At 44.6% G+C, this 15591-nt stretch overlaps 1 protein-coding gene across 1 annotated transcript; it reads right to left on the bottom strand.

The window, feature by feature from the left end:
- Positions 1-347: 347 nt before the first annotated feature.
- hoga1 (4-hydroxy-2-oxoglutarate aldolase 1) lies at positions 348-14879 on the bottom strand (the record flags this gene model as incomplete). Its single annotated transcript, XM_079219277.1, has 7 exons — positions 348-497; positions 1895-2028; positions 6441-6537; positions 10681-10815; positions 11235-11362; positions 13721-13849; positions 14663-14879. The coding sequence occupies 7 exons, from the start codon at positions 14877-14879 to the stop codon at positions 348-350; spliced, it is 990 nt and encodes a 329-aa protein (XP_079075403.1).
- Between the last annotated feature and the right edge of the window lie 712 nt (positions 14880-15591).

Below are 15591 nucleotides of genomic sequence, written 5' to 3'. Positions count from 1 at the left end.
GATGGACGAGATCCCGTACATCAGGGAGGACAGAACTGAGCCCGACGCTCACACTGGTACGACAAGTTACCGTCTGCTGCTCCGTTAATATACTAATAACGTGATGTGGGGATGATTTCCAAAGATAACAACACATTGTTGCATGTTTTAGTGGTTACATTAATTAAAATCTTGTCTCGAGCTGCTTTAAAAGTTGACACGACGTCTTTTGTTTCATTTGTCCCAAAAAAAATTAAAAAACAGCACCAAAGCTGTTCATCATTGACAGGGCCATGACTTTGTCCCCCTCTCACTCTCTCTCTCTCTCTCTCTCTCTCTCTCTCTCTCTCTCTCTCTCTCTCTCTCTCTCACAGCCAGCCGCTGGAGGTGAAGTCCCGCCTCAGCTGCAGCGCCTCGGCCTCGCTGAGCGGCTGGAGAGGCGAGCGGCAGGCGCCGCCGTGGAAACCGAACCACTCCATCGCCTGCTTGAGGCCGGGAACTCCCAACTTCCTGGTCACCTAGCAACACAGAGCTCCAATCAGTCTCTTTGTGGCCCCCACAGCAGAAGATGAACTGCCGTGTGGCTTCAAAGCTTTATCAATAACCACAATTACAAAAAACAGACACGTTCACTCCATCCGGGATCGATATTCGGAGCCGCGTCGGGATCACGTGGAGGAGTTTGATTGACATTTAACATTTAACATTCCTTTACGGACATATCTGTAGCCCGAAGCGTGTTATTCAGCGCCACTGTCTCGTTTAACTTTGTTAGGTTTTTTAATTTAATGAACCGAAGGAGGAGACTCGAAATATCATTTTCTCAGGCTTGTTCTGTGTCGCTAAAATGTACACGATCTCATCAAGTTGGGTTTTACAAATAGTTTAGTACTAACTCTCCTTTTGAAATGAACGTGTTATGTTTTATTCATTGTGCCCTCCATCATACTGTCACAGCAGATACTGGAGCAGATTTTTATCTTGACTTTAAAGAGTAATTAAACCGCCCAATAAAACAGCTGAAAACCAAAGTATATGTGTATTTAGTGTTGTTGGTGGATTCAGGGCGTAATCTTGATATTTCAGTGCAATGCATTTTAATATTGCGTTATAAATATACGTAAAACCAACTTCTCTCGAGTCCGTAGACTGAAGGAGAATTAGCGAAGAGTAGCCGCTACCCTTTCAATTAGCTTGTGAATTGCTGATGCTAATTGCTAGCGTACGCGTTTCCCAACCTAGCATGTAAACACAAATTCACAAATGTTTATACAAGTTTGATTTGTCCTAATAAGGAACGCTTTACTGCACTATTCCCCAGCCATAATCATGCAAAAGGTCAGTGTGCTAGTGGTTAGCCTTAGTGGTTAGCGTTAGTGATTAGCATAAGCTAATTGGAAGGGTAGCGGCTGTAAAAAAACTGTAAAGTGTGGCTACGCTTTAAAGTAACGTAGGCCTCAGTGGTTCACCTAGTTCACCTAGTAGTAAAATATTGTGTATATGTGGGGTAAAAACAAGGTGAAATTAGCAAGCTAGCTGGCTAACCAGTCGGACGCTATGAGGGTAAAATGAAGGCTTCATCCACGCACTCTTGTCGTAGCGTAGCACATTGCTACCTCCAGGTAAGCAGCCATTAACACAGATTCACCCAATTTTATAATGTGCTGATGACGTAATGTGGTTTAATTTTATTTTATTTCAAGCGTAGAGGAAGCTGCCTTGTTGCCGGGCAGACTGGACTTTATATAATGCACAAGTTAAAACGTCATAAAAAGCAGCCAATGATCTCCAGATCAGTCCTGAGAAATGTGACTAAACCTGCAGTCTGTCATTCATTTGTGAGAGTTTGGTGTGTGTGTGTGTGTGTGTGTGTGTGTGTGTGTGTGTGTGTGTGTGTGTGTGTGTGTGTACTCACGGCGGCGTTGGGCTCGATGAGGCGCTGCTGAAGGCCTCGGGCTTCCTCCCAGCGCCCGGACACACACAGGCTCTCCAGCTCACACACCTCCCGGCCGAGCACGTTGGCCAGCGCACACACTCCGCCCACCGCACCTAGACGGCCAATCACAGGCGAGAGCTGAAGGATTCCATAATACATAAAGTTGGTTGTTTTTTCTTTTCTTTTATACAACGAGAAACGATCTGGACCTGTTTTCGAGCCGCCACATTCTCTGCTTCTCGTAGAACGTGTCTCAATAAAAAGAAATTAAAGAAAGAACCAAACTACTGGACCTCCTGAGTCTCCGTGCTGACGCGTTTACCACGAGGTGTAATGTTTACGCGGTCGCCATCTTGTTTCAGCAACACAGCACAGCTGAGGCTGATGGGAATGCATTACCTTTAAAGTGTTGCACAACATTCAGGATGTTTCACTTAAACCACAGACTGTGTGAGAAGTGGGCGGAGTCATCGCCACCAGTTGGTTTGTTATGAAGCCTCAAGTTTGGGGATTTGGCCGTCGCCATCTTGGATTATAGAACATTGTTTCCAAGAAGACGGAGGTTTATTTTGCATGTAAGAAGTGATAGACAACTTTTCGTAGGATATCATACAAACAGCTACACGAGGATACGATGACTAAAGTCATATCACAGGGTTTCTGGGTCCCAAAGTCCACATTTCTGCAAAAAGAAACACCCCCAAAAACCCACCTGGCCCATCTGTTAAAGGGCTTTACTCTTCTTCACAACCTGCCGCTGCAGTCTGGTTCCATGCCCACGTTAAGTTGAAGGAGGGGCGTTCAGATAAACCACGTTTTGATCAGTTCCTCGTGAGCAATCACTCGCATGCTAATGCTAATGCTGCGGCGCACTGTGCATGATTGGTGGATTGAGCTTTTTCATATTCTAAAACATTACTAAGCGCCGAGTCGAGTGATTGCTCACGAGGAACTGATCAAAACGTGATTTTGCGCCGCAGCATTAGCATTAGCATGCGGCGCGGCGAGGTGCAGGAGATGGTCGGGAGATGCAGCGGACTGGGGTTTGAACATATTTTCCTCTTAAATAAAAACATCCATCACTCTGCTGGCTTTACAGCTGCGTTGTCGACACACAGGCGGAGATGGCAGCGTTTATTTTAGATAAGAAATCCAGCCTTCTATCTTGTTTCTCTCCTGACAGATCGGGAGGCGGCTCATTCAGTATGAAGTCCCTTTTCTATTTTTATTTACGGAGCTCAGATCCTCGGCAGACGAGATATCGTGGCCTTCCAGCGTGACATCTCATCGCCTGCGTCTGCTGGCGGAGGGAAGCAGAGAGCCCGCCTCCGTCTGCAACCTTGGAGTCGCCGCCGCTGCCGTTGTTGTTGTTGTTGTTGTTGTTGTTGTTGTTGTTGTATACGAGCCGGCGGCTGCCGATTTTCTGTCTGAATTATGTTCCTGTCGGCCGGCTGACTGGCGGCTCAGTGGAGAGAAGACAGGAGGAAGTAAAACAACTGTCACCAATTAACACTTTCCTCCACCTAAAGGGGAAGATATTTCTATTTTAGATCGTTAAATTGAGCGATGCGTCGTTGCATTAGAACTTTTCATCAGAGCTGCTGATTTAACTCGAATTTTCGAGTTTTTGAAATGTAGCAACAACAACAACAACAACAAAAGAAATCAATCGGTTTGGAGCGGATAAAAACGGTGTCGTTTGGTCAGAAGTTGGCGCTGCAGGCGGCGTGTGGCCGTCATCTACCAGTTTAACAGAGCAGAAGAAGAAGTCGAGGTCGTGAATCGGAAAAACTAAACAATTCCGCCGGGAAATCTAAACTCACGATTGAGAAGTCTGCGGGAATTTTGTTTCAATCAGGCACGTTTTCCTTAGTTCTTTCGTGTCCACTTCATGTAATATATATATATATATATATATATATATATATATATATATATATATATATATATATATATATATATATATATATATATATATATATATATATATGTGTATATATATATACATATCCAGAAGGATGTAGCAACAGCAGGTCAGTCGTGCGCTACGTCGGATTTCTTCGGGAAAAGGCGTTTTGTGCGTCAACTCTTTATCGACATAGTCGAGTCAAGTTTTCTTACTTCTGGAACAAGAAACCCGAAAGTTCTGGTTTCCATTTTGGCTCTAAACTGAATTCATGATGGCAGCAGAACTGACAGGAAAGATGAGAGAAGAAAAAACACTGTAAGCTCACACACACACACACACACACACACACACATTCAACATGCTTATGCAAAAACATGCGCAGCTGCGTACAATTTGAGTAAAGATAAAAACACGTTCTCGCATATTAACGACACCGTCGGCCATATTTCTGTCGGAGAAGCAGGAACATCGTGAGGTTTTGGCTCAAAATTCGAAGACACTTCCCCTTTGACAACCTGCAAACAAAAAACACCACTGAAGAAGACGTCTTGGGCTCTTTGTGGCGATGCGGCTCGAGGGTTTGACTGACAGGCTTCAGTTTGACTGTTGTGGGTGTCGAGATGTGGACACATTATCATATCAATCACACGGCAGCTACCTGTGTCCATCACACACACACACACACACACACACACACACACACACACACACACACACACACAGCCAATTACTCTCATATTTCAGTTATGGAGATGAGAACCTGTCAGGGAGCAAAGATCAGAGAGCTGTGTGTGTGTGTGTGTGTGTGTGTGTGTGTGTGTGTGTGTGTGTGTGTGTGTGTGTGTGTGTGTGTGTGTGTGTGTGTGTGTGTGTGTGTGTGTAGCAGGGCTGGCAGTGGGAGAACATGACTCATTAGGTTCCTGAGCATCATATTGATGCCTATCCCCTGACGTGTTATCTAATCCAGGCGTGCGGCACACGCTACGTGGCCGACATGCACAAGAAGGCAGAAGACATCGCTTCATCCGGCTGCGCCCAAAACAAATGGAAGCCGGTGATTTTTTAAATTTGGTGCAACTTTAAATGAAAAGTTGCACGGTCCAATGATTAAAAAGAAAAAGCTGAAGTTGTGTGTGTGTGTGTGTGTGTGTGTGTGTGTGTGTGTGTGTGTGTGTGTGTGTGTGTGTGTGTGTGGCAGCGGACAAAATACAAGATGGCCACGGTCAAAAAACAAGATGGCGACTTTGAAAATACAAGATCGCCACGGTCAAAAAACAAGATGGCGCCGGCCAAAATACAAGATCGCCACGGTCCAAAAACAAGATGGCGACTGTGAAAATACAAGATCGCCACGGTCCAAAAACAAGATGGCGACGGCCAAAGTACAAGATCGCTACATTCAAAAACAAAGATGGCGATGGACAAAATACAAGATCGCTACTGTCAAAACCCAAAATGGCGACGGCCAAAATACAAGATCGCCACGTCAAAAACCAAGATGGCGACGGCAAAAACGCAAGATGGCGACGGCCAAAATATAAGATGGCCACGGTCAAAAAACAAGATGGCGACTGTGAAAATACAAGATCGCCACGGGCAAAAAAACAATATGGCGACGGCCAAAATACAAGATCGCCACGGTCCAAAAACAAGATGGCGACGGCCAAAATACAAGATCGCTACTGTCAAAAAACAACATGGCGACGGCCAAAGTACAAGATCGCCATGGTCAAAAAACAAGATGGCGACGGTCAAAATACAAGATCACCACGGTCCAAAAACAAGATGGCGCCGGCCAAAGTACAAGATTGCTACTGTCAAAAACAAAGATGGCGATGGACAAAATACAAGATCGCTACTGTCAAAACCCAAAATGGCGACGGCCAAAATACAAGATCGCCACGTCAAAAACCAAGATGGCGACGGCCAAAATGCAAGATGGCGACGGCCAAAATACAAGATGGTCCAAAACATGACCAAATTCATACTTTTCTTTCCTTCAACATCAATATTTGCTCATTTTCAGTTTTCCAGTCCTGCAGCCGGTGCGTTTCATTATCGTTCATCACTCATTAAGTCTGAAAGTTGTTAAAACAGTTCCCACGGACGCAATGATGATGCAACTTCAGCAAATTAATCAGAGTTGACTTAATCTACTTTGTGATGGATTAATTCTTTCAAGTAATTTCCCCTCCTTCGCTAATTGATTTTTTATAGTTAAATTAAATTAAAACCAATCCAAAAAAAAGAGGAGGACGTGTTTAGGACGTGAAATCTTGTGCAACTCAAATTCTGGGCGACGTCCCGAAAATTCTCTGTCCGTCGTGGAGAGTGGGTCGAAATGTGAAAACAACCACAGGAAGTGACACCAGAGCGCAATGGCTTATGGGTAGAAAGGACAGACGTTGACCACCCGATAGGCGGCGGTTGCAGAAAACACTCCTTACGTGAATCGCGTGGACGTCTTGGTGATGTGAGAGAAATAGAAAAAGACAATAAAAGACAATTTCTCAACTTTGGTTGGAGATTAGAAAAACGATAATAATAATAAAACAAAGCTGACGGCTCCCGGTGAGGAACAACGGCACCTTTAGTCCCCGGTTTAGGGCTTCTTACCAACACTGTAGGCGGCCATGAGGAACCCCGCTGAGCCCGCTAACACCTGGAAATCCTCCGTTTGGGTTTTGTGAACAATCAGGCCGATCCGAGAGATCTGAGGAGAGAGAGAGAGAGAGAGAGAGAGAGAGAGAGAGAGAGAGAGAGAGAGCGATAAAACATCAGGACCGTTTCATCGCCATCACTCCTCCCTGCTGTCAGGACTAATATCTGGTGTAGTTTTTTTCATTTTATATATAAATATATATCCCTGGAGACGCTGTCACAAGAGACGACAGCAAAGTAAACAAATCGCTCAAATTGAGACGAGCGTCGACTCTTAACGTGATGGAGGTTTTAGGGAGGAGGGAGTCGGGCAAAATCCCAAACGGGAGAAGAAGAGAAAGAGAGAGAGAGAGAGAGAGAGAGGGAACAAGTCCCAAGTGAGAAGCAAAAGGAATCATCTTCAAAAGGGAGGAGGAGAGGGAAGACTCATGAATAATTGATGAGCTTCCTATTTTGTTGTGCCTACTTTAATTCTCTTTTGTCCGTCCAGATACGAAGCGTCAGAATCAAAATGAATGTTCAAAAGGGGGAAAAAAAAAAAAAGAGCTCACGACGACTCCTGCACATGAAACCCGACGACTCCGCAGGGAAAACCCCCCCCCATCCTCACCCCCCTCATCCCCCCATCCCTCCCCCCTCCCCGCCGAGGGGGCTATTTTTAAAACCGCCGAGGTGTCAATCAGCTTCCTGTATCAGTCATTTCAAACACGCGGGCTGCAATTGATCAGTCAGTCAATCGGGTTGTAGGAGCTCCTGAAAGCTGCAGCACTCTGGCTATTTCAATACAGCTCCCAGTGTGTGTGTGTGTGTGTGTGTGTGTGTGTGTGTGCTTTTATTGTTAATTTCATTTTAAAGTCTCATTATTGTCATTAGCCTGCTGTGTGTGATTATTAACCCTCCACTGAAGATTCCTGACTTACGCATCAATCACTAAAAGGCACCCGCAGGTTATTTGTTTAAATTATTCCTTTTTTTTGTTGCCTCAGGGCAACTGTGTGGAATATGAACAAATAAAAATAAAAAAAATCTGATTTCCGTCTTTTTCGAGATGTTAAAGTTTAGGGACTGTCTTCATTTTGAATTTGTCCCAGCGCTTTGGTTCCTGACTAAAAACACGAGACGGTGATATTATTTCATGTAATGTTTCTACTCTAATAATTTCTCTTAACAATCTATTGCAAACCTTCTCCAGTGTGAGAGTGCTACGTAACTTTACGCATGAAACTAGATTTAAATATATGTTGGAAAGCTTCACTTTCTGGTTGTCCAACGGATGGACAAGAAGAAAAAAGTTGTGCACTTTGCTTTTGCAGAATAAATGAACATAGCTTAGTCATTCGTAGTCTTTACTTCTTCTTTTAATTCTATTAAAAAAATCTAAAAAAGCTCCAAGAATGTGTGATTGGTGCTCATTGGCTTCAGTGAAACTCCTCTTGGACCTGAGGGTGGGATCCGTTCTCCCTCAACACGCCGTGTAATACTTTTTAATTTCAGAAGAGGCCATAAACATGACCCGAGCCGGGTCGTCCCTCCACGCCATATCACGCCTTCTTCATGCAGCTCCATCTTGCTGTGCATTGCCTTGAGCCAACAGATCTCACAGTTTAGGAATACATATATATTTCATATACACACATATTCACATGTAGGTGAAATGCAGAGCTCTTGAGTCTATAAAAAGAAAGTAATAAAGCATTTCAATTAGAATTATGAATAGTTTTTCCACTGAAAGAACATGAGCGATATCTTTAATCGCTTCAGCGCGTCGTCTGAAATCAACTCTGTCAATAAAATGTCAATTAGATGCTTTACCTCGACGCTCGTGTCATATTCAGGTGGTCATAGCTGTGTTTTTTTAAAAGGTGCGAGCCGTTAAAGATCGCTGTGACTGTTTTTTAATTGCTCGGGTTGAACAAAACGATTTTGGTTGACGTGCAAAAAAAAACAACTAAAACGATGACGCCTCCTCGCAACAACGCCCTCGTAGATTCACACGTCTGGCGCCCGGGCCGGGAGCCAGAAACACAGGATGTGCACGTGCGACAGCGTGGGAAGGAGGAACTCAGACTGCGGGAGACGAGGTGGAACTTGGGATGATTTATGAGAGGAGAACCGTTAAAAAGACGCAGAGGTTGAGCCGAGTGGCCTTTTAGAAAAACCTCCGAGATCTGAAGTGCGGGACGTTGAAGCGTCTCGAGCGGGATTCAAACCCGCGACGCGACTGAGCCCGCCAGCTGGCAAGCCTCTCCCTGATGGTTCCTTCTCTTTACAAATAAACGTAGTTGAATATATTCCTTGTAAAAGATATATTGGAGCATCGCCTCGCGATCAAAATGTTGTGGTAGCTGCGAAACGCGGACGGCTCGCTAGTTAGCTCGGTAGCTAACGTAGGCGGACGGGCCGCTTGGACACAGAACCGTTTGAAGGACGCCATCTTGGACTTTTCGAAAAAACACAGATGTTACACCATTTGCTAAGATGGATATAATAATAATTCAAATCAACAGATTAATCCGCAATTTAAAGCACATGTTAGTTAAGTTAGACTAAATGTGGCTGATTTCATGCACACAGACACACAAATAAAAGAGAATAAAGTTTCCGCACAACCAATCATGTGGTCTGGAAATATGTACTTAATTTACTTTTGGGGGCCAAAATATAACAAGATTCAACTCCAGATGAGACATTTATTTTTTTATATAAAAGTAATCTGCCAAATAGCAGAAAGTGTCTGATGCGGGGAAATCTGTTCGCCACTCATGCTCTGAATAATCTTTCTGCAACTTCGTCTGCCTTCCTCCGGTTGACCCTTCACCCCTTGTTTTCTGTGTTCGTCCTCTTGCCGCCCACCACCGAGCCGGGCCGCCGTGTGCTTGAACTACGCCCACGCTGCCGTCTCCCAGCGAGTGGACAAACTATATGCCGTCTCCCAAATCACAAATCCATCGGTGCAACGTCTTGCAGACACTTCCCACACAGACGAAAAAGGTATTAAGGGCTCGACGAGAGCAAACTCTGCTTTTTTCCCCCCGCTTCCCAACAAGTGACCCTGCAACAAAACCCAGAAGGATAAAAGTACAGACGCACACACTTAAGTTTTAGGTTGTGCAGCAGACACCACGCTCTGCTCCACAGCAGCCGGGTCACCGCTCACAGACACCCGGCGACAACATGGCTCAAGATATCTGCATTGACTTGTCACAGAATTAAAAAAATTTAAATGTTCATAAGCCGCTACTACCTTCGGTGGTTGTCCCCGCTAGCTCCCCTCTGTAGCCAGGTAGTGCTGCCGCTAGCTCCCCACTGTAGCCAGGTAGTGCTGCCGCTAGCTCCCCACTGTAGCCAGGTAGTGCTGCTGCTAGCTCCCCACTGTAGCCAGGTAGCGCTGCTGCTAGCAGGGAGCTGGCTACAGTAGGGAGCTAGCGGCAACGCTACCTGGCTGCCACTAGCTCCCCACTAGCTCCCCACTAGCTCCCAGCTGTAGCCAGCTAGCTCCCCGCTAGCTCCCAGCTGTAGCCAGCTAGCTCCCAGCTGTAGCCAGCTAGCTCCCCGCTAGCTCCCAGCTGTAGCCAGCTCGCTCCCAGCTGTAGCCAGCTAGTTCCCCGCTAGCTCCCAGCTGTAGCCAGCTAGCGCTGCTGCTAGCAGGGAGCTGGCTACAGCAGGGAGCTGGCTACAGCGGGGAGCTAGTGGCAGCGCTAGCTAGCTACAGCAGGGAGCTAGCGGGGACAACCACCAAAGGTAGTAGCGGTTTATAATCTGACTTTTACGGCACTCTTACTTTGTAATACTGGTGAATGAGCCTGAGGCATTACACGGACATCAGCTGTCAGGTCGAGGGAGTGTCGGGGTGGCCGCTGCATCCTCGTGGAACGATTGTATTTATTTTCACACGTGTCACTTCCCCGCTTGTTACATGCATACGGCCTTTTCAAAATAAACATTGTGAAATACTGAGTTAGGTTAAGGAAAAGGTGGTGGCTTTGGAGTTAAAATAACGACGGAAGCGGCGTTACTTAATGACAAACAAATGACCTTTGACTTCTCGTTCCACGCGGGATGCGAACAGCGGTCTCCTGGGAGAAAGACCCCCACACCCTTCACTGATAACGTTTATAGCGACGCCTGCACGGCGGCCACAGGTGACCGGGAGGAAGGAAACAACAAACAAACAAGGTCAAAGCGCGCCGCTCACGTCTCCTCCGCTGTCTTTCAGGCCCACGATGTTCGGGTGCTGAGCCAGCGTCGCCACGGCGTCCAGCGGCAGCTCCAGCCCCGTGTTGGCCGGCACGCTGTACAGAACCACCGGCACCGGGCTGCGGTCCGCCACCTGCAGATAGATATGTTATATTTTATATTTAAAACCCAAGTCATGTCTTGGCTTCCATCAAATAGAAACAGTGCATTCTAGATCCGTGATTCGTCCTCGTTATGGTGCAATGTTTCTCCGGCACGACCTGGTTTCAAACAGTGACAGTTATTTTGACACTTTTAATAAAGTAATGTGAAAATGTCGTAAATGTCACCCGTCTATTCAACTTGTGTCGTGTCGTTTTGTATATGTGTTTCAAAGCGGTTGTGCGATGACTTTGCTACGAGTTTATCATCCTTTACTTTACTGTGTGTGTGTGAGAAGAACCTCATGCAAACACACTTCTGTCAGGATTATGTCGTGCATCGTGTCCCTGAGGGTTCCTCCTCCGTGAGCGAGTGCAGGTGTGTACATGTGTGTGTGTGTTTGTGCGTGACCTTTGTGAAGTGCTGGATCAGAGCGCGGCTGTCCATCTTGCCCTTGTAGAAGCAGGGCGTCACCACGAGGACGACGTCCGCTCCGGCCGCCGCCATCTTCTCCGTGAGCTGCACCGAGGCTCTCGTGGCTGATCGGACGAGAGAAAACAACTTCAGCTTTATTCTGTACATTATCGAAAGAGGAAGTATATAAATCCAATATTTGTATACTTCCTCTGGTTGTATAGAAGTATATGCTTCATGTGTTAAAGCTGCATTCTCTCTCCTGACCACCAGGGGGCGACTCCTCTGGTTGTATAGAAGTATATGCTTCATGTGTTGAAGCTGCAGTCTCTCTCCTGACCACCAGGGAGCGACTCCTCTGGTTGTATAGAAGTCTATGCTTCATTTGTTGAAGCTGCATTCTCTATGCTGACCACCAGGGGGCGACTCCTCTGGTTGTATAGAAGTCTATGCTTCATGTGTTGAAGCTGCAGTCTCTCTCCTGACCACCAGGGAGCGACTCCTCTGGTTGTATAGAAGTCTATGCTTCATTTGTTGAAGCTGCAGTCTCTCTACTGACCACCAGGGGGTGACTCCTATGGTTGTATAGAAGTCTATAGAAAATGGCTCTACTTCTCTTGATGTATTCCCTCAGTAAACATTGTAAACAGTTTATGTTTACATTTAGTAAATTATGGTCATTCAGAGTCAAACAGACCATAAAGCAGGGGACGCTTTAGGGGCGGGGCTACAAGGTGATTGACAGGTCGACAGCAGAGGTTATATTCATACAATCCCACATTACAGCAGACACACCTGCACTCTACTTCTATGTGCGATTGAATATTAAATTATTAACTTTACATATGAACACAATGCATTCAAGGCTTCGTACGTACGTGCGCCCTCACATGCAAGTCCTCCATTGTGACCTTGTCATCAGTGTGTATATATATATATATATATATATATATATATATATATATATATATATATATATATATATATATATATATATATATATACACACACACACACACACACACACACACACACACACACACACACACGTCTTCTTTCTCCTACTTAAGAAACTACATACAAAAGCCGTGGCCTTAATTAAACAGTGTCTATGCGCTAAAGAGGAAGAGACTGGTGGAGCGAGGAAGAGGAAGAAAGAAAAGATGTGGCCTTTAAAACTGACCCTGGATTTAAAATCCGTTCCTCCATGAGAACGGCAGACGGGTAGAAGAACCCGGACAATGCACAGAACAAACACCGCATGACCCTGGACAGTTGACTGAAGACACACCTGTGGAGTTCTTTATTACAGAACTCAACGAGCAATGAAACTGTTCCACACTCCATTTGACTTTGATTAGCAGGACATTAAAAGGAATGATTTTAAGCAACGGGCCTAATAAAAAGAAAAGGAACACCAAGGTCGCTGCGGTGGAAACGCACAGAGAGTTAATCACAGCTGACAAAATGAGTTCATGAGTCTTTGTGAATACGAGTACCAAAGTTTAAATTCTCAAAAGTCTTTATTTACTTCATTTTGTGGATCTAAAGTTCATGTGTGAATAAACTGACAAGTATGGAAGCCCATTCCCGCATTTAAAAAAAAAACATGATGAAAATGTAGCTGTGATAGTAAAAATATCTCAATGGTAAGACTTTAATTATGAGATAGAAAGTCATAATTATGAGATAGAAAGTCATGATTATGAGATAGAAAGTCATAATTATGTCTTTTTATCTCATAATTATGTCTTTTTTTAAATCTCTTATGACTTTCTATCTCATAATTATTATTATATTTTTTATCTCTCATGTCTTTCTATCTCATAAATATGAGATAAAAAGACATAAGAGATAGAAAGACATGATTATGAGATTTAAAAAAAATCTTATATCTCATAATTATGAGATATAAAGTCATAATTCTGAGATAGAAAAGATAGAAATACATGATTGAGATAGAAAGACCTTTTTTAAATATCATAATCATGAGATAGAAAGTCATAATTATGACCTTTTATATCTTATAACGACTTTCTATCTCATAATTATGTCTTTTTATCTCATGTCTTTCTATCTCATAATCATGTATTTCTATCTCATAACTATGAGATAGAAATACATAAGAGATTAAAAAAAACATAATTATGAGATTTAAGGACTTTTTTAAATCTCATAATCATGTCTTTCTATCTCATAATTATGAGATAGAAAGACATGATTATGAGATTGCGGTAATGAGCTTCTATATTCCAACTGCTGCTGCTAAATAAATATAGCTGTACTTTCCCTGAGGCGACGTCCCGGGTTGATTATTCCCCTCGTTGCATTTCATTTGAGCCGCTAGAAGAACTTTACTCACGACATGAACCAACTTTTGTTGAACCGAGCCAAAAACCAAAAACGTTGTGCGTGCAACGTACTTGACCAATAAAAAAGGTGAGTGAACACACACACACACACACACACACACACAGACCTACATTCACAGCCTGATCCGGCCATCAGCAGTTTGTCGGCGGGCATCGAACCCCTGACCGCCTTCACCACCTGCACCCGCTCCTCCTCCGTGAGGTACGGGTACTCCCCGTTGGAGCCCTGCACCACCAGGCCTGCAACACACCTCACGGTCATTAGAATGCTCAAAGAGTGGCTTCACGTTCATTCATTTTATTTGTGTGCCATGTTTCGACCTCAGGTTTCAAAGACCTTCACCTCCAGTGTATCTGCATTGTCTCACTGAGCTGTGCAGCAGCTGCTTTATTAAAAGTAATAACAACAGCAGCAGCAACACGACAGAAAGAAAAACCTTCATCACGCAGGAAGAACACAATGTGACCTTCATGTGATGTACAGAGGATATAATATAATAAAAGTAATTATGGGAACTAATAGCAGCAATAGACACAGATATATAGACTAATAGCTTCAGAAGAGGTTTTAACATGCTTTGAGGCATTAGTGCACGACATAAACAAAGCAATATAAATTGTAATTGAAAATCAAGTATTGCAAAAAAATATTATAATAATTCAAATAGAAAAAAAACACATAAGGGTGGAAACATTACTATAGAAAATATGTAAATATATGAATGAAAAAGGAATGTTATAATATATAATGAATACAATATTTTGTAAAAATACATTATGATTCATAGAAATCAGGTGCAGTGGACATAGAGGCCACCAGGGGGCGACAACCCGCTGCAGGTGATTTTGCGTTTTCCTGCATGCTGAACTTTGTCCTCTGGGTTCGAGTCCCTAAACAAACATGATGGCTGACGAGCAGAGACCCTCAGCAGGTTTATGTCAAAGTGCAACAAGTTCACAGGTCCGTCTCTCTGACCCCTGGAGGGGCCGCGGACCCTACTTTGGGACCCGTTCCCCTAAACTTCCATAGAACCCCATGTGAGTCGCGCTGACCTCTGAACGGGATCTGGTTATACTTCTGCAGGTTCCCCTCCAGGCTCCCGTAGTCCACGTCCTCCTCGCGGGTGAACGGGGTCGCGATGGGCGGGTAGATCCCGCTGAGGTCCAGCAGCCGGGTCGCGGCCGCGCGGCTCTGGGCTCGTGTCCACGCGCACAGGTGACCCGCTGTGCGCGCGGCACTCAGAGCTCTCCACACCCGGACGCACTGCATGCTGAAGCGGACTGAGGGAGCGAGCTGCTCGGGTGTGTGTGTGTGTGTGTGTGAGACTCAGACCAGCTGCAGCAGACTAGGACAGTTAATCAATAATCCGCTTTAGTAAATATTGACTCGAATGTGCGTTTTTTTTCCCCTGATGACGTCACACGGCTTCATTTGGGGTGAAAGTCAAAATGACTTTTTTTTCCCGAAACGCAAAGTTAGTAAAGTGTTGCTGCAGCAGCTCACAAGCCCCGCCCCCTCCGGTGAAGTAAGGGATCATCATCAAAGCACGTCCTGCAGGACTCTGGAGAGTGTGCGCATGCGCGCGGGTGGATCACTCGATCACCTGCATGGGCACGAGGGCACAGGTGTCACACAACTCAAAAGAGACTCAACAACTATGAAAATGAGGTCAAGACAACCAAAGAGACACAAAACAACTACACAGAATATATAATTAAACAAAAAATAAAGACAAAAAAACAAAATAATTAACCCATTGACCCAAAACAAGCACAAAGCAACACAAAATGACACAAAACAACTACACAGAAACTCAAATTAAACAAATATAAAGACAAAAACAATGAACCCATTGACCCAAAACAACTACAAAGAGACAGGAAACAACTACAGACACAAATAACTACACAAGACACTCAACCAAGAGACACAACATGACAAGAAAGAGCTAGCAAACAACTACAACAAGACACAAAACACC

The sequence above is a fragment of the Taurulus bubalis genome, assembly GCF_910589615.1.
Source record: "Taurulus bubalis genome assembly, chromosome: 6".
Taxonomy (NCBI): Eukaryota; Metazoa; Chordata; class Actinopteri; order Perciformes; family Cottidae; genus Taurulus; species Taurulus bubalis.
Note: the sequence above shows the minus strand (reverse complement) of the source record. Positions and strands in the feature narration are given on the sequence as shown.